Genomic DNA, 22,231 nt, shown 5'->3' on the forward strand with positions numbered 1-22,231 from the left:
ATCCTTATGATTTATATTGATATATTGACCATCAATTGTGTTGTAAATGTTGTACCTTGATGAACGTATCTTTTCTTTTATGTACACTGAGAGCATATGCACCAAGACAAATTCCTTGTGTGTCCAATCACACTTGGCCAATAAAAATTCTATTCTATTCTATTCTATTCTATTCTATTCTGCCCAAAGCCATGAAGAATTCACTGATAGAGGGACAAGATGGGCCAGCAATGCAGCACTGCTTGGTGGGCCAGCAATGCAGTAGTCATAACATTCTGCAAGCCACATTCCAAGTATTTTGAAGTTTGCCACTTTAGGTACCCTGGGAATAACTCAAAATGTTTTGGACACCTCTAAATTGCAAACTAGATGCATTTTTAAAGATGTAGATACAAGCCACTTACTAACTGCTAGTGTAGTAATTTCTGCTCAAAGCTTTTTATTTATTCTCAGAAAATCCACAATTATTAGCAACTAAAATAATAATGGCCAAATACTTGAAAACTCCCCATAACATAAAATTGAGAAGTGGGTTAAAGAGGCCTCTTCACTTGCTTCAATAGAAAAAGCATCAAAGTTTAATAAAACATCAGAGGTGGGAATTACAATTCTGTCAAATTTGGATGGATTTTGTAGTTTATCTCAATAATGAACTATAATATGGTGATATTTTAGATATATAGTATATGCCTCTTTACTTATTATTTGGTAAACTTTTTATATTTTCTACAAATAGTCCTCAACTTATGAACACGATTGAGGCAAAATTTCTGCTGCTAATCAGGACAATTGTTAAGAGAGTTTTGCCCATTTTACAACCTTTCTTGCCACAGTTAAGTGTATCTGGTTTCATCACTGACTTTTCTTATCAGAGACGATCACATGACCTCAGGACACTGCAACCGTCATAAATATGAGTCAGATGCCAGACATCCAAATTCTGATGATGTGACCATGGGGATGCTGCAATGGTTGTTAAGTGTGAAAAAATGTTCATGAGTCACTTTTTCAGTTCCGTTAAAAAAAATTGGGGACTACCTGTATATATATTTTTAATGCTTCATGTATTTACTATTTAGCAATTTGATAACATTTGTTAATCATAGTTCAGTTTTTTTTAAAAATCCACAATTATGGTTACATTTCAAGCTGACATTATTTATACTACAACAAAACAAATTACCTGATTTTTGAAATTGTTAGATTGTAAATTTGAATATATTGGATTATTTCATCCAAAAGGCGATCTGTCATTGAATCAAAATCAGCAAATGTGTCATTCTGTGGGAAAAAATTTCAGGCTTCTTATACAAAACTGTTTTGCAATAAGTATGCATCCTTAGCAAATTACAGGAATATGGAAAATTCCCAAGAAAGCCTTAGAGTAGAGAGAACAAAACAACAGTAAGACAAAATGTCCTGACATCAAGACAGCTCCCACCATGACCCCATTTCATAAAGCCTAAAAGATTTTCTTCTTTCCCTGGCCTTGGGAGATGGCATCCTCCCGCCCGCCCCTCCCATGTTAGAAGCATTCATCATATTTTGTATGTTTTGATGTGAGTTGTTTGGATTGCCATTCTGTTACTTCCTGCTTGTTATGTCCCTTGTTTCATTATCTTTTTATATTTTTTCCTAATATTGTGAGCCACCCAGAGCTGATCTGGCACCAGATAACACCAAAGGTATATGGACTGGAACTGAATAGAACCAAATTAAAACCACTATATACAGCAGAACCATGATAACTGCTTTAAAAGACTGAAGCCTGGAAGACATAGCATGTGTAACTACACAAACCATAATGTTAGTCAAACTTAGTTTGTTCAACAATTCAAGGTTAAATCAGCCATAGCTGACCATATCTTATTTAATGTTTGATATTTAAAAAGCAAGTGTTTGACTTGATCCCAGCCAAACAATTGTATTGCCAAAAAGTAAAGATTCTGACACTCAAAAATGTGGCAAAGTACAACTTCTAGCCAGCCTGAAACGAATGTGGGATACCGGAACCTTTTCAGTCAAGGTTCACGCCAGGATACAGCACTGAGATGCTGGTGGAGGGTTGGGGATGTACATCTTATCCTGCCTGAATTCCTTGGCTGCTTTTGATATCACTTACCGTATATCCTTCTGAACTGACTTTGGGGGTTGAGAGTGGGGGGAGTGTTTCCTTTCTCAATGGTCAGTTCCAAGGGGGAATGGGAATAGAACCTTTTAATGTGGGGTACCTCAGGGCTTAGATCTTTCTTCCCTCCTCTCTAATATCTGTATGAGATCACTGGGAGGGGTGTTCCAGCAAGATTCACATATAAATTAATTTAAATAAGGTATCCCTAGATGAGGTATTATAAATTAATCAGTAATTCTTGGGTGCTACTACCTGATTTCTCTCAGACATCAGAAAATCTATACGACCTCCCGGAAGACCAAGTTCAATGTAAGTTTTTACTAATCTTAAATCTGCACTATTACCTAAAATAAAGGAAAATTTCAGATATTAGAAAGGTTTACTTGGCACAAACAACACATTTAAATTAAAACAATGATGTCTAATATTGTAGAAAAGTTAATCAAAGTTCATTTGGTTTGAGACTCACATTACCGTCAAAATTCTATGAATTAAAAGACAATATTTTCTATTTGTTTATATTTAAAACAGAAATATTGTCTTTTAATTCAGAGTTTAATTAAGCTCTTCACCAAAAAGTATCCTTTGGTCCAAAAAGGGTAAATGGTTCCATTTTAAAGGAATTGAACTCTGTGGTTTGTTTCAGTTAATAATTGCTTATGGCACAAATGTACAATTAAAATATAAACACTTGAAAGCTAAACTTATTAGTCCTTTGCTCATTTATCTGATTTGTATCACAGTTTCCTATTCAACTAAATATTTAAGGGACCTAAATAGCACCTAAAATAGAACATGCACAATGCAATTTAATAATATTTTATGACAATAACTTTCCATAACCATTTGGGCAGCTGCCTTGTTTTATTAACACTGTATTTTACCTAGATTATTTACTACATTAAGCATCATGCTGAGAACAAGAAATTTAGATAACTGCATGTGCTTATTTAAAAAGAAAATACTTGGTATTTTATGCAATGCAAAGATAATATCAAACATAAGCAGTTTCCTAATTAGCAATAACTAGATGGAAATGCTAATTTGACTGTTTTCAAATTAGCATTTTGGTTTAATTACTGTTAATTAGGGATTTGCTTGTATTTTGTACTATACGGACTAAATGTTCTCATATGTAAACTTAAATTTGAAATCCAGCATTTCAAATATTTACTAATTTATTATCAGCTGCCACAGCATACCATCTAGGCCATGCACACAGATAATGAGATGTATTCCATCTTCTGAATTTTCTTCTTCTGTGCTGAAATAAGGCATGGAAGATGCTAGACTGGAAACTTCACTGTACATGAATCCAGGAAGCTGAAGTTGCTTCAATTCTTCTTTAGCATGAAGGAATCTATAATTAATAGATGATTTTTTTTATCATTCAGCTTAGAAATTAAAATAAGAAAATTATAGGTGTTTAATTTTCATGTAGTAATTAAATATAGTTGATTGGAATACAATTATTTACTTGTATCTGAAGACAAATAAAATAAATAATAAATAATAAATATATAAATTAAAAAGAAAACAAAAAAACTCAAAAAGACAGGTTTGATGGACCACTAGGTCTTTCTGCGCTCAGTTTTCTATGTTTAATAATAGTAACACCATCAAACATCAAAGAGATGAGAAAGACTAAATAGGTGGATAAAAATGCCAACTCCAATCTGAGCATCTAGATGACTGTGCAATGAATAATAATTGTGTTGGAAGAAACACAATTGTGTTGGAAGAAATTAATGGTTGTACCAATACCAATAGGAGTCCTTGGAGCAATACCCAAAGGGTTGCCTAGATACATGGAAATTTTGAATTTATCAGACCTGAATATTCTGACTTTGCAAAAAAACCCAAACTCCACCTTACTGGGAACTGCCCATATACTCGGATATTACCTTAACAGCTCTTAGGTCCTTGGTTAGGACTTGAACTGTTAAGTTTTTACCAGTCCCAGACTGTTAATTGAATTGAAGATTAAATCACCATCACCATCATCATCATCACAACAACAACCCCCTACCAATCTTTTTGCATGCACTGTATTTAAAAGAAGCTGTATTTCTTTACCTTCAGCTGTGCTGGCTCCCTGTCAGGCTATCCCAATTTCATTTCCAGCATAAACCAAGGTATACAATTTCAAAATAAGATATTCATATGTATTTTACCAGCCATCCAGTTTTACCCATAATTGGGAAAAACTGCAATCCCAATAACTAACCTTAGTAACTGAAAACAACTTCACCCGTTTAAAAACAAGAATTCAACCTTCCTTTTACACACACGAGTGCATTTTTAAAAAAGGATGGTTACGTTATCTGCATACAATAAACAATCTAGGTGTTCTTCTAGGAAATGCTTAAGATTGTGATTTTAGCATATCCTAATTCTATCTATTGAACTGGTAAACTGTAGCTAAATTCTGCTTTCCCAGTTTTTAAAGTAGGGTGCATCAGTCATAGTCCTTACGAACATACAGGAAAATGCTTACTATTTTAATAAATAATCCTAATTCCTGACCAAAATGAAGAAAATAGCAACAATCAGAAATAATATGCAATTTCTATTTCTGAATCGCAATTCAAAAATGTGCATCTTTGTTTTAAAATCTCTTCTGTGCCCATTTTTTAAAGTATTGATTGACTGAGCCAACAGATGGATATATATGTCATCAACCCCATTCAGGCTCATAGAATCTTACAAATCCAAATCAAAACATCAACTACAGGACATCAAAACAAACAAAAAAATATCTACTTACGCTAGCATTTGTGGTTTGGGAGAATATTCATACCAGGGAACAGATAAAATTGCACTACAGAATGAGGTGCTGGACTGCTTGGAAAAAGAACTGGATTTATCATGTGTGGACCACAAATTGCTACTTGGATATCCTTTCAAGCCTGGAGTCAAACTATCTGGCTTGCATAATGGAGCTGTATCTGTCTCATTTCCCAACAGTTCATTAGATAAACTTTCTATTCTTAAACCTCTTTCACTTGTTAGATCAAAGTTCTCAAGACAATCATTTATAGTTTTGTACAAAAGACCATCTTCTGCTTCCTCAAAATAACCATTTTCCACCATGCTTTGATCTTGATCCTCCTCTTCCTCCTCCTGTGCAGCAGAGCATAAGGTTCCCCTTTGAGGGCTAACAAGATTGCTGCTGTCAATAGAATGCACATTGGAAATCTCTGTACTATTCTGATAGCCGAAGTAGTTTTCAACAAGTCCTTGTTTTAATATATCAGTACTACCTTCTGACGAGGGGACATTCAAGTGTGCAAGATTTTGATTTTTTGTAATTAATAACTTATCAGTCATTTCTTTTTGGTCTAACATTTCATCAATATTCCTTTCACTTGTCTTTCTCACATTATCAGCACAGGAACTTACGGAACCTGAAACAACACAGGAGTTTCCTGGATAAACAACTCCTGAAGGAATTTCACTTGATTTTTCTACAGTGTAAAAGTCTTTCTCTAATCTTTGGGAATCTTTACATGTATTGTCTAAACTGAATTGTGGGCCGTGAGTGTTCATAGCTGTAGATGTACCTTTATCACAAACTAGCTGTTGAGGATCCTTGATTTTTGAGGTCAAGGAAGGCAAACATGTAGTTTCATTGTCTGATTGTTCAAAATACGTTATACAGTGAGGTGGCAAAGTATCGGGCTCATCAATATCATCACATTTTGTCAAATCAATGGCTCCCAAGTCTAGTACCGTTTTACTGTCCCTTATTTGACATTCGTGTAAAACGGATATCTTTGAATTTTCCTCAGGGGAAAGATCGTCATCAGAAGGGAGAGAGTTTATAGATGTCAAAGAAGATTGTATTTCACTTGTGCTCTCAGTGCAGTGACTTTCCATCAGAGTTTTAATCATGACATCTGGTTTTTGCACAAGTTGAGGAAATGTTTTTTCACTGTTGCATGTGCTTTGGCCTTGAGGAGTTTCAAAAGCTGTATCTGCACTTGGGTGCATTGCAAAAGAACTTGGTTCACTTTCTACACCAGAATCCGAGAACCTAGATGATGCATAGGTATTATTAACATCAGGCAATTTAAGAGTCTCTCCACTTAAAACTGTAGTGGGAATTTCTTTTGTTGATTGATTACCTGTGACCCTGGTCAAAGAATCCTCAGCACATTGGAAGTCTGTTTCTTGCACAACTTTTGTTTCACGTGTTAGTTCCTCTTCTGATTTAGATCTCTTTTCTGATTCTGAACCTTCAAATGTAAATTCTGCTAATGCTTTCCCTGGTAAATCTTCTGTCCCTAATCCAATTCGAACAAACACTTTATCTCCTCCATGTGATTTCCTACAGTATGGTTTCACTTCTATTTTTGTAACTCCAGAGGAACTAATATAATTTTCAGCAACAGTTCTGGATGTCAAACAACTATCCTCATGACGGTCATCAATTCCAGTCTGGGAAGTACAAAATTTACCCAAACTGACTGAATCTGCACAGGGAGAGGTGACAGAAGTATGCAGGCTTTCCTCATTCCCTTCTAGTTTAATAATTTTTTGTTCAACTTTAAATTCTTTTTGACCAACTTGTTGCGGGGAGATTTTTGCTTCACAGGCATGTTCACCAACAGTAACATCCAGTCCTTCTTTCTCGTATGAAGAAGTTCCTTCAAAACACTTGGCAATGTCCTCTGATGCTGCACTTTTCAAACATTTATAGCCTACTAGGACAACAGAATCTTTAGAATTTTGTTTTACTACTTTTTTTGGATTTTCGGGTTTAATTGTTTTTATTAATTTGGTGACCTTAACTTTGGACTTATTGATATCTTCACATTTTCCTTTTGTAGACTTTGTAAACTGCTTTTCACTTTCTGAGGCAACCAAATGTTTATTTTTCAACTCTGGACTCAAAAAGGTAGTTGTGAAATTTTCTTCAGTATCTTGTTTATCTGGTTTCTTGGAATCAGACTTCGGCTGAATAGTTAGCCAGGGAACATCCACGTCTTTTTATTAAGAGACAAAATATTAAAAATAAAATTAGAATAAGCTCATGAAACTAATAGCAAAAGACATTTTACTATATTGTGGTAAAGATTTCAAATATATATGAAAAAAGCAATTCTTTCAAGATCAGGTACCTTTGAGATAAAGCCTGACTGCTCACGATTTCATCGTCATATTAGGATAGTATTTAGTCTATGTAACCAAAAGCAGAAAGCTTTTCTGATTTTATCTAGATGCAATTGAATGGACCCAGAATTCCTTATACATAAAATATACAAGGTATTTTGGAATTATAGATCGTTAGCAAATTCCCTGATATCAGGTTATAAAACAAAGCAAGGGAAATGTTATGTGACCCATTACAAAATTTTCAAATGTCAGTAAGATTTTAGATGCCAATCTTCTCCCTCTCAATGCGATATACAATTACTCAAATAACTCCCAATCTTAAGACATCATGCCTTTATAGAAAAATCAGTTGCATTAATTTATCCTGGTCTTGCTTAGTTTCAATTTATAAAATTGAAACTTGAAAATTTCAGTAAGAATCTTGCAAGATAAAAAGTCAAAATTTTATTTAATTCCAGCAAAGTTAACTCCAACATTTTTGACTTACCTTCAGTGACAGAATCTAGATACCGATCTTCAAAGATTATAGGTAAGGAATTCAGATCTCCATCTAATTCACTGCATTCAATTGGGAGAGGTGGGAGAGAACTACAGAAGGAGGTGCTTTTTATTGCAGTACACATCTGAAGGTAACTCTGGGCACTGAAAGATACCATTTATGTTAAAGTAGTCACAAAAAGTAAACATGTAACTTACAGTGCAATTAAAATGTAGTTGTATTCATGTACTCAATAAATCGTGAACACTAACCAAAATCCAGTATTTCTCATTACTTATGGAAATCCTATTCAACTGTATTACATTTATACATGTATATAATTATACATGTATACAACTGTATTACATTTTATGAAGGAAATCTATCTGCATCACCAACAGAAATAGCAGCAGTTAAGTACAGTGTCACTCATGTATTTCTTCATGTAAACACTTTTTGAATGGCTTGGATAATGTAAACAGCATATTTTATTTTGCCAGTTACCCAAGGAGGGACTTGAAAAATTGGTCCTAACCGTCTCTCATTATATCACTGATTGAGAACGGTACTTACTATTATTACTAAATCTACTAAATTTAGTTACTTCTTTTTCCAGGGAAGGCTATTTGATCCAATAGAAGGTTCTAAGATAGGAAAGGAGTGAAAAAAGATTGGCCTTCTTTTCTGTCAGTTTCCTCTTTATCCCTGAATCTGGAGGAATTTCTATACATCAGGAGCAGGAGGGAGACAGGACGTTGTAGGAAAAGAAGGGAACTGTACCAAAAGAACTGCTTCCCACAACTGTTCACAGAAGACTCTAATGATGTAAGATTTCAGTGAATTCTATGATAGCATTTGAAGATGCACATTACAGAATATGTTTTACTAATTTAAATATTACAGAATTAATTAATTTAAATCCATACAGAACATAAAGACAAGAAGTTTATGAATTCTGATTCAATAGTTTTTTTTTAAAGTTACTTACTGAAGCTCTTGATACGCAAGGGCTGCCTCCCGAGGATGTTCAAAACAAAAAAAAGCTTCAGAAAATCTGCGTACCTAAAATGTTTTGAGATAATATGTTTTGAATTTGCTTTACTTTTCCAAAAAAATAAGTGTACTTATAACATCATTTTAAACTAATGGTGGTTAATTAATTTAAAAAAATCAGATATATACAATGCTTATGCTTATATAGTATTGCTTATGTATAAAATTATAGGGATGTTTAAAAAATAAGCAATATTTGGCTGCTATCTTTTTTCTTTATTGTCAACCAGAAATATGTAATGGGGAAACATTCAAAGAAAAACCATTGGTTTACACTTAAAGGCTACACATTCTACTCAATGTCTCCAGTCTGAAAAGTTTATTCTTTGTAAATGCGCTAGTTTTATTTAACAAAATATTATCCATTATTCTTAGTCATCTAAATTCGACATCCTAACGCTCAGTACATTTCCAAACATCATAGATATCCATATATAAGAAATACTAACTTCTCCATGGGAGTTTCTATGCATCTCAAACTGATTTATTGAAGATCATCTTATATTTCTATTCCCAGTCCCTGACCTAAATAAAATGCATATTAATTTAGCTATTCCGTTATCCTGTAAGTACATATTTAGTCTACCTCAACTGCTTCTTATTCTGTCTCCTTCTGTAGCAGTTAAAATTAATTATTCATCTATTGTGCAGGGACTTTATAGTGCAATTCACTGCTTAGTTGAAATAGCTGACTCAGATGCCACTAGAATTCATTTACATGGAATCAAGATCTACAAATTAAAAAGATCTGTAGGATAACTGAGAGAATGTTAAAGCATCTAATTTAACTTGATCAATATTTAGTTCCAATACTATCCAGATTACAGATGAAGAATTTAGGTTGATAATAAAGTCTGCTGCCAGTCTTTATATATAGTATTTTCTAAAGTTTATGTTTTAAAATTTTAGTTAGCCAGACAACTTAGTGGTTAAGAATTAATTATCAATATGTTAGATATTTATGAAGTTAAATAGCTTTACACAACTTCAGTAACTTTAATCCACTGTTAATAATATTAACCTTTTAGAAAATAATGTATAAACTTAAGGAGATAACAGTTTAATGAGCTAAACTGATATACAGTAATACTTTCAGTTTTACTAGAACAGAGCTAAAATATATTTTACTTTTATGAATTGTAACACGAAAGATAAATACATACACGCATTATATGATGCTCTTGTGATAATAGTGCAATGACATCTTCTTGGAAGTTAACAGATTCCAGAAATTGTCCCCATAAAGCCATCAAGAGAGAGCATAGCTGTGCAAGATTCATGTTTATAAGTTCTGCCAGTTCATCAGGATTTTCCATTTTCTGTACCAAAAGAAACAACAAGCCTATAATCCTAGTAGAATGGCTATTATCTGGAAAACTTGTAAGAATTCTTTTTCCAAGTGGCCACACTGAAACTTTAATATAATTAACTTCTGTCTTTCTTTGAATTACAATATATACTTTCAACATCTCAGGTAATTTCTACATTAAGAACCATCTGTGAATGAGACTGCATCTAGGAATTCATTTTCAACAGTGGCTAATCAGATGAGGCTTCTGAAATCCAAGAGATACAATAACCCTCCATTATATGTATTGTTTGCTCATGGATTCCAATGAACGTTGACTTTGAATTTCCATTTCCATTTAGGAATAAAGCCTAATAATATCAGAAAAATTTCTAAATCATCTTTTAGAGCTTATGATTATCACCATTTCATCTGTGGGATTCAGACAAACAAGCTACCTCCCCAGCACATAGAGATTTGCCATTCTCTCTTCTATGTGCCACTCTACAATTGGTAGAAGTTGTTAATTGGATACAATTATCTTTTTTCTTAAATTAATCAGTCCGTAATACATTATCATCTTTCTTCAAAAAGAAAGAGTTCTGTTCCATTTTAAGTGTTCTCTAAATTTTGTGCTTCTCTAAATACCCTATCAAAGATGATTAACTAGGTTTGTAAAATGCATTATAATCTTGTATTTTTACTTTTAGCATTTGCCTTTTCCTTTTTTCCAGTATTGTTAATGTCTGTTTTGAACACCCTCTTCTTCCTAATGTTCAGTGTGTTTTTGAAGCTGGACATATGTTAATTAGGGGACAATACCTTTATTTCTTCACAGAGTTCCAAAAGGCGTGCTTCTACATCTACATCTACGTTCTCTGAAAAGACCAGTGTATGTAAAATTAATATTCCTAAATTCTAAATAATATGTAAATTACAAGCTAAACCACATTTGAATGCATTAGATATAAAAACAAGGAATTTATTTTGACAATTTTAAAATATTATAAATAGCATATGAAATCTAATAATTCCTAAAGTGACTTAAGCCATTTTATTTAGGGCCCTTTTTTCTGCAATATTTTCACTAATTATGCTTTTTAAATATTAAACACATATGATAATACAGATTTTTCCTTCAGACCTCTTTTGATTATGTATTTTAATGCATTAAGATGAAATGTTGGAATTTTATTAAGATTGATACAATCATGCGCTCATGAAAATTATCACTAGAAAAACAAGTTTGGAAGAATGTATACTGAAAATCTAAATGGGGTTGTATTTTAAAAATGTTAGAAACTGAGTTGGAGAATAAGGAATATACATAGAGGATAATGGAAAACTTTAACAAACATTATTTTGGAATTCTATTTATCATATGCCCTTGAAATAATAAAGGAGTAGGTTGTCATTTTCTGGGATTCTCCATGGTGGTTTTTTTTACTGAAAATTTGTTCCTTCTCTCTTCAAATGACTGTCTTAAACTATGTAGTCAGTAGTTTGACTTACGCAGAAGGAATTGGCAAAAATTGTTGCTCCACTTTGGTCAGCAATTGTCTCTGCTGGAACCCATTCTGTTCATGTAACTCAAGACAGAAACTATTAAATTAAATTTATTCAGAATAAAAATCTCTTACAAGCAGTCCTTGACTTATTATCGCAATTGAGACCACATTTCTGGTCACAAGTTGTTACATTCATAAATCAAAACACTAAAGTGACTGAACCAAGTGAAAAAAAATACAAGAATTGTAAAGTGTTTTCATATATATAAAGTTAATTTCTAAGTTTTTTTAATAATTTATTTGTCTCATTCATAAAAATGTCTATCAATTTAAATCTACTAGGGCATTTTTCAGATTAATTATACTGCAGATCTATTTGTTCTCAAATGAAATATAGCTTAAATCTTTTTCTAACCAAACATTCTCACAACAATTTTTTAAAATTGTGTAACTGGGATTAAGATGACCCATTTTTGAGTTGGAGAGTAAAGTCCAATAACCAAATTTAGCTGATCTCAGAAACTATACAGGGCTGGATATGGTTACTATCTGGATGGAAGAACTCCTGGATATACCAAGGCTATAGACAGTATTGGGAATTGCAAATCAATTCTTGAAGTCACTGGGAATCAAGCTTGATTTGAAGACTCTTATCTTAAAACTTACATCATTCCTCACAACCCCTATATTACATAGAATTTTTTTAAAATGTATTTATAAAAATGCCTTTAAACTACAATATTACTTAAAATATCGTATTTTGGACATGTCTATATATGTGAAGCATTAACTTCTTTAAAAGTCTTAGAAGTTTTCATAAGGGCTGAATTGGTAATGTTTCATGAGAAAATAAAGAACATATTAAGATACAAAAAAATATAAAAGCATAAACTTTGATTTTTTTAAAAAAAGATGTGAAATAACTTTCCAAAAACAAAGCAAGTTTTTCTAGGGTAGTTATTTAAATTTTGAAGCAAAGGTTTTTATATATCAATTAGAATTGCAACCTGGGAGGTATTTTTTTATCATTTCCTTGTCAAAAATCTCTGGAGATTCTCCCACAGATTCAGAGTATAATTTGAGAATAAGGTAGATCTGCATAGGAGAGAACCTATTTTCCAAAGGCTTACTGTTCTATTGAAGGTAACACTGCATTCAGTTAAAAGTGCCTCTAACTGCTAAATATTGGGAGTTTGACATCAGATCTAGTAGGAACAGAATAAAGTTAGCATTCACCCTTCATTTTTCTGAAATGTAGCATTCCTTTGTTTTGGCCCAGGATATGAAGAGTTTTATAGGCTCAACTAAGTGTTTACACAAACTTAGTCAATTCATAAGTTCCAGGAATGGGCAGAAAGATCTGAACTTGAAGCAAGTCTTTTACTATCCAGAGCTCAGACCAATTTTCCCATTAACCAGAATTCTGTCACAAGCAGAGAACAAAATGTTCTGATTTCCCATAATTGCCTTGTGTTTTCTGTAAATCTCACCAAGCTATGAAGCTTAGAGTCTGCGTTAACCAAAAACTACAAGAGCAGGTTTACTTTGTTGACATTGACTTGAGTGAGATAAAAGAGGGAAAAAGGGGTCATTTAGTGTGAGCCAGAGCCATCATCTATTGCTGCCTACATGATAAGTAGCTTTCATTTTGTTTTTAATTATTCGCTATGGGGAAGCTGTTACTGTTTGTAATGTAATGTCCCTCTATATTTTCATGTCATGATGCACTTTCTTGTAGGTCACCAATTGGAAAAGTGAACATTACTTTGGAGAAGACTTTGGAGAAAAGCTTCCAAACAACAGCCTGAGAAGTGTATTTATGTTGTTCTCAGGCTTTTCATAGACTGTATTCAAGAAGCACAATGTTGTATTGTTGAATCTTCATTGGGTTCAGTTGTGTATCTGTCCAATTAAGAAGGCTGGAAAAAGTGCACTTAAGTTGTTGTTTTCATTGTTCGTTCTTATTATTAGTTTTTTATCTCCCACCTTTTTTATATACAACTCAAGGCGGCAAAGATACCTAATAATCCAGCCTCCTATTTTTTCCTGAGAAAGCATGACTGGCCCAAAGTGACCCAGCTGGCTTTCATGCCTAAGGCAGACCTAGAATCTACCCTTTCCTGGTTTCTAGCAAGTACCTAGACAAGCATTGTGAAGTTGCCATTGATAAGTTGGATAGCTTCTTGCATATCATGTATGTTCCATACTAAATTATGCCATGTATTAACATATGTTTTAAGGTAGTAATTTCAAGACAAAAGTACGGAGCATGTATTAGGTATAAAATATGGAGGAATGGGCTCGTTTTAAACTGTAAATCAGCAGAGCCCCAATCAATATTACAAATCATATGGAATTAATGATTGACAGTGGCATGTTTTCTTCAATATGCATGTGAATTCCTTCAAGATAAGCAACTGAGTCACATGAGATGGTATCAAAATGTTAGAAAGCCCTCAACGGAACTAGGCTAAGGAGCACCAACATCTACAGGGGAATGAGGAAAGTTAATGAAATCTGTGTGACATCGACATGCAAATGTATGTGATTTATGTATTTATGTTAGATGTCAGGATGCAAGTATGTGGTCGAGACATTTGGATGATGTTGTCACATCACGGCATGTGTTGTCATTTTGATGTCATTAGTTTGCCACAGATGCTATTGCTAAAGGACATATGATACAAATTGAAGAATTTGCTGAATAATTATTTTATTTTTAAAACAGCTAGAGTCGGTTGAATGAACAAACTAGAATACTCATCCCAGTGATAATTCCAGTTTAAGGCAAACAGATACCAAAAATGCAGTGCTTTTTTTCTATTACAGCAAAATGGATTGTATCTTAAAAGTACAATTATGTTCCTAAGCAGACAAACACAGAATTACAACTCAGTTAAAAGGTTTTTTGGCCTTCTGTAATTTAAGACAATCAAGAACATATTCTTCCTTTATCTTTCTAATTAAGTATCTTAAAATGTACAAGAAAGCCACTGTTTATTTATTAATAAATTGTAAATAATATACAGTGCATTCAGAAAGTATTCAGACCCCTTTTGTCGATTTTGTTATGCTGTAGCCTAATTCTAGAGTTGTTGCAATTCATTTTTTCTCTTGTTAACCTACCCTCAGTACCCCATAATGACAAAGTGAAAATATAATTTTAGAAATGCCTAGAAATTTATTTTTTTTAAAAAAAACCCAAAATATCACATTTGGCATAAGTATTCAGACCCTTTGCAACAACACTTGAAATTTAGCTCAGGTGACCCCCATTTCTCTTGCTCGTTGCTGACACACCTTGATTGGAGTCAACCTGGGGTAAATTAAATTGATCGGACATGATTTGGAAAGGCACACACCTCTATATAGAAGACCTTATAGTTGACAATGCATACTGTAGCAGAGCAAAAGCCATGAGGTCAAAGGAACTGCCTAAAGGACAACCATCACTGCAATTCTCCCTCAATCTGAGCTTTATTGCAGAGTGGCTAGACAGAAGCCTCTCCTCAGTGTAAAACACACAAAAGCCCACTTCGAGTTTCCAAAAAGCACCTGAAAGACTCTTGGATTGTGAAGAAATTCTCTGGTCTGATGACACCAAGATTGAATTGCTTGGTCTCAATTCTAAACATTATGTCTGGAGGACACCAGGCACTGCTCATCACCTACCCAGTATCAACCAAACAGTGAAGCATGGTGGTGGCAGCATTGTGCTGTGGAGGTCCTACAGATGCTGTATGCCCCTTCACAGGCACAGGCTGTTAGGGATGAGTGTGGTCTGCCGCTCAAACCGAAGCGCAAATGGTTCTTGTAGTCTGCAATTTTTTCTAGAAATCCGTTCATACTCCCGCACCATTCAAAGTGTGTTCATCCCAAAATGCTTCATTCATCACGATCCAGTCAGAGCTGAAGAAGCTTCTTGGATGCGAAAGAAAACAAGAAAGTCCAGTTGCCTCTTGAAAAGCACCTTTAGGACAACCATGATCTGGATGACTGAAAATCTCCACAGATATTTAGCTATGTATTTTGGGATGAACATTCTCCAAATGGTGTGGGAGTATGAGCGGATTTCCAAAAAAATTGCAGACTACAGGAACCATTTGCGCTTCAGTTTGAGATGCAGACAACACAGACTCATCGCCAACAGCCTGCGTCTGTCTTCAACAGTGAAGGGACACAGGGCAGAAAACATCCTGCAAAAAACAGTTCCACAACAGAGTCCTGTCAGCAGTTACAAGAAGGCTCCACACCCATTTGCACTACTCAGGTGATCCTCAGGACACAGATAAACCTCCAAGTGGCTCAATGACTCCCTAAAAGGATGCAAATGACCAGCTGTCTGCAAAGAATAGAAATCCATTCCCCACCATCCAGTCAGCGCTGAAGAAGCTTTTTGGATGAGAAGCGAAATGTCTTTGAAGAAAAACAAGAAAGTCCAGTTGCCTCTTGAAAAAGCATCTTTAGGAAAACCATGACCTAGATGACTGAGAATCTCCATAGACATGCTGTTGGGGTGTTTTTCAGTAGTAGAGTCTGGGAGACTGGTCAGGGGTGGGTTCTACTTACCTTTACTACTGGTTTGCAGCGGGATCATGCACGCACGTGCACTTGCTTCTGCACATGTGCAGAAGCTTCCTGATGATGTCGGGGTTGGTGGGTGAAGCCTATCCCCGGTTTTATTACCGGTTCGCAAGAACTGGTTCAAATTGGGGGCAACCCACCACTGGTTGAAGGAAAATGAATGGAACAAAGTACAATGAAAACCTGTTCCACAGTGCTCAAGACCTCAGACTGGGCTGAAGGTTCACTTTCTAACATGACAACGATTCTAAGCACCCAGCCAAGAAACACAGGAGAGGTTAAGGGACTTATGACTGTCCTGGAGTGGTCAAGCCAGAGCCCTGACTTGAACTCTATTGAACATCTCTGGAGGGACCTGAAAATGGCTATTCACCAACGATTGCCATTCAACCTGACTGAGCTTGAGAGGATTTGCAAGGAAGAATGGCAGAATATCCTCCAATCCAGGTGTGAAAAGTTTGTCGTGTCATACCCAAAAAGACTTGAGGCTGTAATTGCTGCCAAACGTGCTTCAACAAAATACTGAGTAAAGGATCTGAATATTTATGCCAATGTGATATTTCAATTTTTTCTTTTTAATAAATATACAGACATTTCTAAAATTCTGTTTTCACTTTTTCATTATGATATACTGAGTGTAGATTAATGAGAAAAAAAATGAATTGCAACAACTGTAGAATCAGGCTGCTGCATAACCAAATTGACAAAAACAAAGGGGGTCTGAATACTTTCTAAATGCACTGTATATAAAGGCAACAATGGGATTCCAAATAATATCCAAAAGAGTATCTTGCATTGGATCTCTTTAATGAACAGAAACGTTTTTGCAGTTGGAATTGCTTTGACAGAAGACATTCCAATTCAATGGACACTTCTACTAAAGGAGATGTAGTGGATATTTGATTTTATTTTTCCTTTGACATTTCTAGCATATTCTGTTTAGGAGAATATTATCTCCAAATCCTCCTGCCCTTTTCTTTTTAAAAGAACATCCTGGGATCAGAATTTTATGTACAGGGAATCTGAATTCAACTCATTGAATATTTGCACTTATAGCATACGCATGTATTATTATTTTATCTCATGCCTGAAAGTAGAACCAGATATTATTACAAAGCATGCTATCAGAAGGACAAATAGGTAGGAGAAACTGAACTTCCAGTGAAAGTATCTCATTTCATCAATACTGTAACTTCAGACAAAGCTGGACGGAGCCTTAATTTAATGTATTTATTATAGTAATTAATCCTTCGCCCCGGGTTTGAATTGCTCTTTAAGGCTCTTTGATCTTCTGCAAACATGAAATAATAGGTATTATTTACAAACAGTAATATAATTTTACTATAATAAATCCTAATGGGTTATAAATATAACCCACATTTTAAAGAACATACCTAGATAGGCGTCTCCCTGGATTCGTAGATATTTTCTTCTGAGAAGACGTTCATAAAGGACCTGCATGCTGGCCTTGGCTAGTTATAGGGATTGTACACATGACTAGTTACTACACTCTTCCATTTGTGCTTATTATTACTATTATTATTAGCTTTAAAATTAATAAGAAAGCTTATAATTTGCCTACTAATTAGTGAAATTAGATAAGAAAATTAAAGAATAGAATTTAGTAGGTTTCTAGATCTGGAGTTGATCTAGAACGTATGGCTGCTTCGGGCTTATAATTTGTTTGGAGTTTAATCTGTTAATGCAAGATTGTTCAAATACTAACAATTTTTGTTATTTAAATATAGTAGGGTGGAACATGATTTGTTCAAAACTTCTCTCTTTTTGTAAGACCAAAAGAAAAAAAAAAGCCAATTATGAAAATAAAAATGTACATCAGAAAAATAAGAAAACAGAAGGCAAAAAGAAAGTATACAGTGCAAGGCAATTTAAAAAAACAGAATGATTTCAGATTCTTTTTGCTAGAATCCCATTTGAATCAAAATTCTAGATAGTGTACAACAAATACCCCATTATTTTATGATAATAATTCAAAATATTACATTTTTCTGTTTATAATCTGAATGTCTATTGCAGGTAAGTAAGCCAGTATCTCATCCAAACTTACATACATGCAACTTTGATTTGCACTCAGTATATTTAGCAATAAGTTTTATAAGTTCATGTTAGTAATATTAGTACACATCACCAACCCAGTAAATGTCCTAGACATATCAAGTTTTTTTTTCATATCCACAGGCCAAATTAAAATATTGAATAAATGAACCTAAAAATCAAAATAGAATATTATTTACAGAAAATGTCAGCAATAAAACCTAATGCACTGAAAAATCCTTTTTTCAATTCTAAACTTTTTAAAAAAACAATAATTGGCTAACTCATGGGTTCCATTTAATTCCTGCAAAGATTAGAGTGGGTTCATTTAAATAATTTTCCGTAGGGTAACTTATTATTGAAACATAACTTTTAATCTTAAGGAAAGTATTTAGGTATTTTTCTTCATAAAACTTGATAAATGTATTTACAACTAGATGACCAAAATATATCATCTTACAAATTATTACTGTGTAGATATGCACAGAAACAATTCATTACAGAATACAAGAATTTTATTAATAACACAACCAAATGCTATATCCCAATTTATGTATCAATTCTGAGTATATTTTACTATCGTAATGAGATGTTAGATGAGGACAACAACTTATAGTCTAGGAAGATGCAAGGATTTGCATCTTCAGTGGAAAAAATGCTTCAGAGAAAATAGGTGCATGCTACTGCATTTGTTGACAGCTTAAAGAAGCCATGCCTTTGTTAAGTAGATGACCACAGAATATAAGGATCTGGTTAGATCTTGATTCCTCAACTAAAATAAACATTTTTGTGGGATGAGGTGGCTGCAGTGTAAATCCAGGAAAAGGTGTGGCTTTTTGAAGAAGGTATTGATAAATATAGTGTTTCCATGTTCTCTCTGAAATATTTTTCCATGTCAGATTCAAGTATCTGCGGATAATTGCTGGAGTCTTAATATACAATAATAGATTTTAGCTGTATCTATATGCTATTGCATAGAAAACTAGATTTATGGAGACTACTAGTTTGTTATGATCAGCCTGTACATCTATGAGTAAACCTGTTGTAAATATAATACTCTGTACATGCTAATGCTAACCCTTCCAGGAATATGATCAGATAAATTAACCAAGAATAGAAGGCATATTATTTTTTCCATATCTGGCCACTGGATTGCTGTATCATTTTCCGCATCAAAGTGGCAAAAATAGATTTTCTTAGCTAGAACGCTGTAACATGTTTAATTACTATACGGAGCCACACTAGCATTTCCTCATTTCTGAAGTTAATTTGAAAGAAAGCTGTTTTCTAAGTGTATATTCTATTATTTTTGTAGGAAGTTTCAGCTTTTAATTTTTATTGTTATTAATACAAATACATTTGAAATAAAATGTTTTGCAGTAATTTTAGTCCATTTTGAGGAGCACAGGTTATTTTTATTAATATATTGTATGATTATAATATTAATTTTAGTTCATTTTGAGGAGCACAGGTTATTTTTATTAATATATTGTATGATTATAATATTAATATAAGTTTACTTAGTATAAATATGTGGGTGCTCTGACATATTATATGAGAAAATAGGGTAAATTTTACATTTTGAAGAAATAGTCAAAATATTTAATAAAAAATAGGCTATATAATTAACTCTATGGGCAGCATTTTTTATTGTATTATCTATATCTTAAGGTCTATCTAAGCAGGACAGTGGCATATAGGCTTTGCCATGGAAGGAAAAAGATTTTGACATACCTGCATCTAATTTGTGACAGGAAGGCAGATCATTTGATAAATTGGTAAAATAACTGTGTAATCCTTTGAAAGCGAGCAGCAAACTGGCACAAAGTGTATGGTGAAGACTGTAAGCATGATTCAAGAAAGGTTCTGCTATTACAAAACTGCAACCCTAAAAATGGATTTATAATTTATAAGTCATAAGGAAGCATCAACATTTTATTTCAAGTTTAAAGACAATGCTTAAGATATTACCCAAAGCATTCTTTTTATATAAGCTTTTGCCCCTCACCTACCCACAAACGTATATGCAAACAAACACCCAAAGTTAAGGACATTCCAGAAATGGGGTGGGGGGTGGGGGGAGGAAGGAAGGCTTCCTATGAACATGTCCTAATTCTGGAAGTCTTATTCAGTATTACAGAACACTGAATTTCTTTGTTAAAAAGTTTACTTTTTAGGATATATTTCTCATTCAAATAAATCAACAAACACAGCTGCAGTACAATAAAAAAAATATCTGTTACATAGCATCATGACCAGTAAGCAATATTTTAGTAAGAGAAATATTTTATTTCTAGTAAGCAATATTTTAATACAGCAGATATTTGCCAATATCTACTCCATGTAATGTTTTGCTTCTTAAAAAATTACTCTGTAAATGGTTTGTACTGTTCAATCAAGAAGACAAAATAATTCCAATCTTACATCAGATGATAATTGCTTGGTGTAATTGTTGCCAAAGACAACACTTTCAAGAGAAGGAATCACAGAATCCCTGGTCTGCGCTGGTGCATTTCTGTTTAACCAAGTATTCTTTATAGGGCGAGGAAAGCTAAAAACAAATGAAGGCAGAATTAAACATCAAACAAATGCAAAAGTGCAAAGTGTGCAGGAAAAATCAATAGTAGAGAATTAAAACTTGATAGAAACTACTAGTTCAGTATTTGTTGCAACTAGTGTTACACAGAATATGACAATGTATAAAATTAAACATTATTTAAATTATTATAAATACAGCTGTCCTTACAACCACAATTGAGCCCTGAATCTTTGTTACTTAACAAGACAATTGTTAAGTGAATGCTGCCCCATTTTATGACTTTTCTTGTAACAGTTGTTAAGTGAATCAATGCACCTGTTAAGTTAGTAACACAATTGTAAGTCAATCTGGCTTCCTTATTGACTTTGTCAGAAGGTCCCAAAAGGTGATCACATGACCCCAAGGCACTGAAACAATAATAAATATGATTCGGTTGCCAAGCATCTGAATTTTGATCATATGCCCATGTGGATGCTGCAAGGTAGTTGATCATATTTTTCATTAAGAGAACAAATAAGTTCGTTCTGCTTTCTTTCCTTTGCTTGTAGGTCCAAAATTAGGTCTCTTTCAAATGTGCTTAGTTAAGTAAAAAGAAAGGGTTTGTACAAACTTAACAAATGTAACAACGGGAAGTGCATTTCATGAATAATGAATATTATGATCTAGTGGAGAGTGCACGCACTCTCTTGTTCTAGCAGCAGATGACATCTCTGAAGCAGCTAAAGGAACCTTGCAAATGATGCAATTTCTTTAACTCTTTGAACAGAAGTGTGCTGTTCATGCAAATGCACTTTGCAAAGCACTTACTTAAAATGCTTTGCATAGCCCTACTACAAAGTTTAACCTTTTGAATGGATAAAATAAAAATGCACTTTACAAAGTACCGTATATACTCGAATATAAGCCGATCCGAGTATAAGCCGAGGTCCCCAATTTTACCCCAAAAACTGGGGTAAACTGGGGACTCGAGTATAAGCCGAGGGTGGGAAATGAGGCACCTACCGGTTGGGGAAACCCTCCCTCCCTCAGCTGAGAAGGCTGGCGGCTCCCCCGCCCCGCCCTCTCACTGCACCGGCAGGGCTTCCCCGCGCCGTCCGGTAAAATGTGAAAAAAAGAAAAAAAAAAAACTCGAGTATAAGCCGTATAGACCCGAGTATAAGCCGAGGTCCCCAATTTTACCCCAAAACTGGGGTAAACTGGGGACTCGAGTATAAGCCGTATAGACCCGAGTATAAGCCGAGGTCCCCAATTTTACCCCAAAACTGGGGTAAACTGGGGACTCGAGTATATACGGTACTTATTTCAAATGCTTTGCATAGCCCTACTGCAAAGCTTAACCTTTTAAATAAATAAATAAAACTGCTAAGATAGCAGTACAAAGGACACTATCAGAAACATAGATCTGATTAGTGTTTGTTGTTGATAGGATAAATGCAAGTTTGTAAGCTGAACAAAAAGTATAACAAGATGTTTCAAG

The 22,231-nt window shown here is 34.0% G+C and overlaps 1 protein-coding gene across 3 annotated transcripts in view; it reads right to left on the reverse strand.

Moving 5' to 3' along the window:
- FAM135A (family with sequence similarity 135 member A) overlaps window positions 1-22,231 on the reverse strand; it is a 60,055-nt gene that overhangs the window by 13,436 nt on the left and 24,388 nt on the right. For all 3 annotated transcript variants that reach the window (XM_058176474.1, XM_058176456.1, XM_058176464.1), the window contains exons 8-18: window positions 20,640-20,766; window positions 19,950-20,103; window positions 17,555-17,632; window positions 10,891-10,946; window positions 9,944-10,099; window positions 8,716-8,789; window positions 7,737-7,891; window positions 4,899-7,119; window positions 3,334-3,491; window positions 2,384-2,475; window positions 1,184-1,281 (exon numbers count right to left, since the gene is read on the reverse strand). In XM_058176474.1, coding sequence (XP_058032457.1) covers window positions 1,184-1,281; window positions 2,384-2,475; window positions 3,334-3,491; window positions 4,899-7,119; window positions 7,737-7,891; window positions 8,716-8,789; window positions 9,944-10,099; window positions 10,891-10,946; window positions 17,555-17,632; window positions 19,950-20,103; window positions 20,640-20,766 — 3,369 coding nt within the window. The remainder of the gene's footprint in view (window positions 1-1,183; window positions 1,282-2,383; window positions 2,476-3,333; window positions 3,492-4,898; window positions 7,120-7,736; window positions 7,892-8,715; window positions 8,790-9,943; window positions 10,100-10,890; window positions 10,947-17,554; window positions 17,633-19,949; window positions 20,104-20,639; window positions 20,767-22,231) is intronic.

Source organism: Ahaetulla prasina, chromosome 1 (genome assembly GCF_028640845.1).
Source record: "Ahaetulla prasina isolate Xishuangbanna chromosome 1, ASM2864084v1, whole genome shotgun sequence".
NCBI classification, from domain to species: domain Eukaryota; kingdom Metazoa; phylum Chordata; class Lepidosauria; order Squamata; family Colubridae; genus Ahaetulla; species Ahaetulla prasina.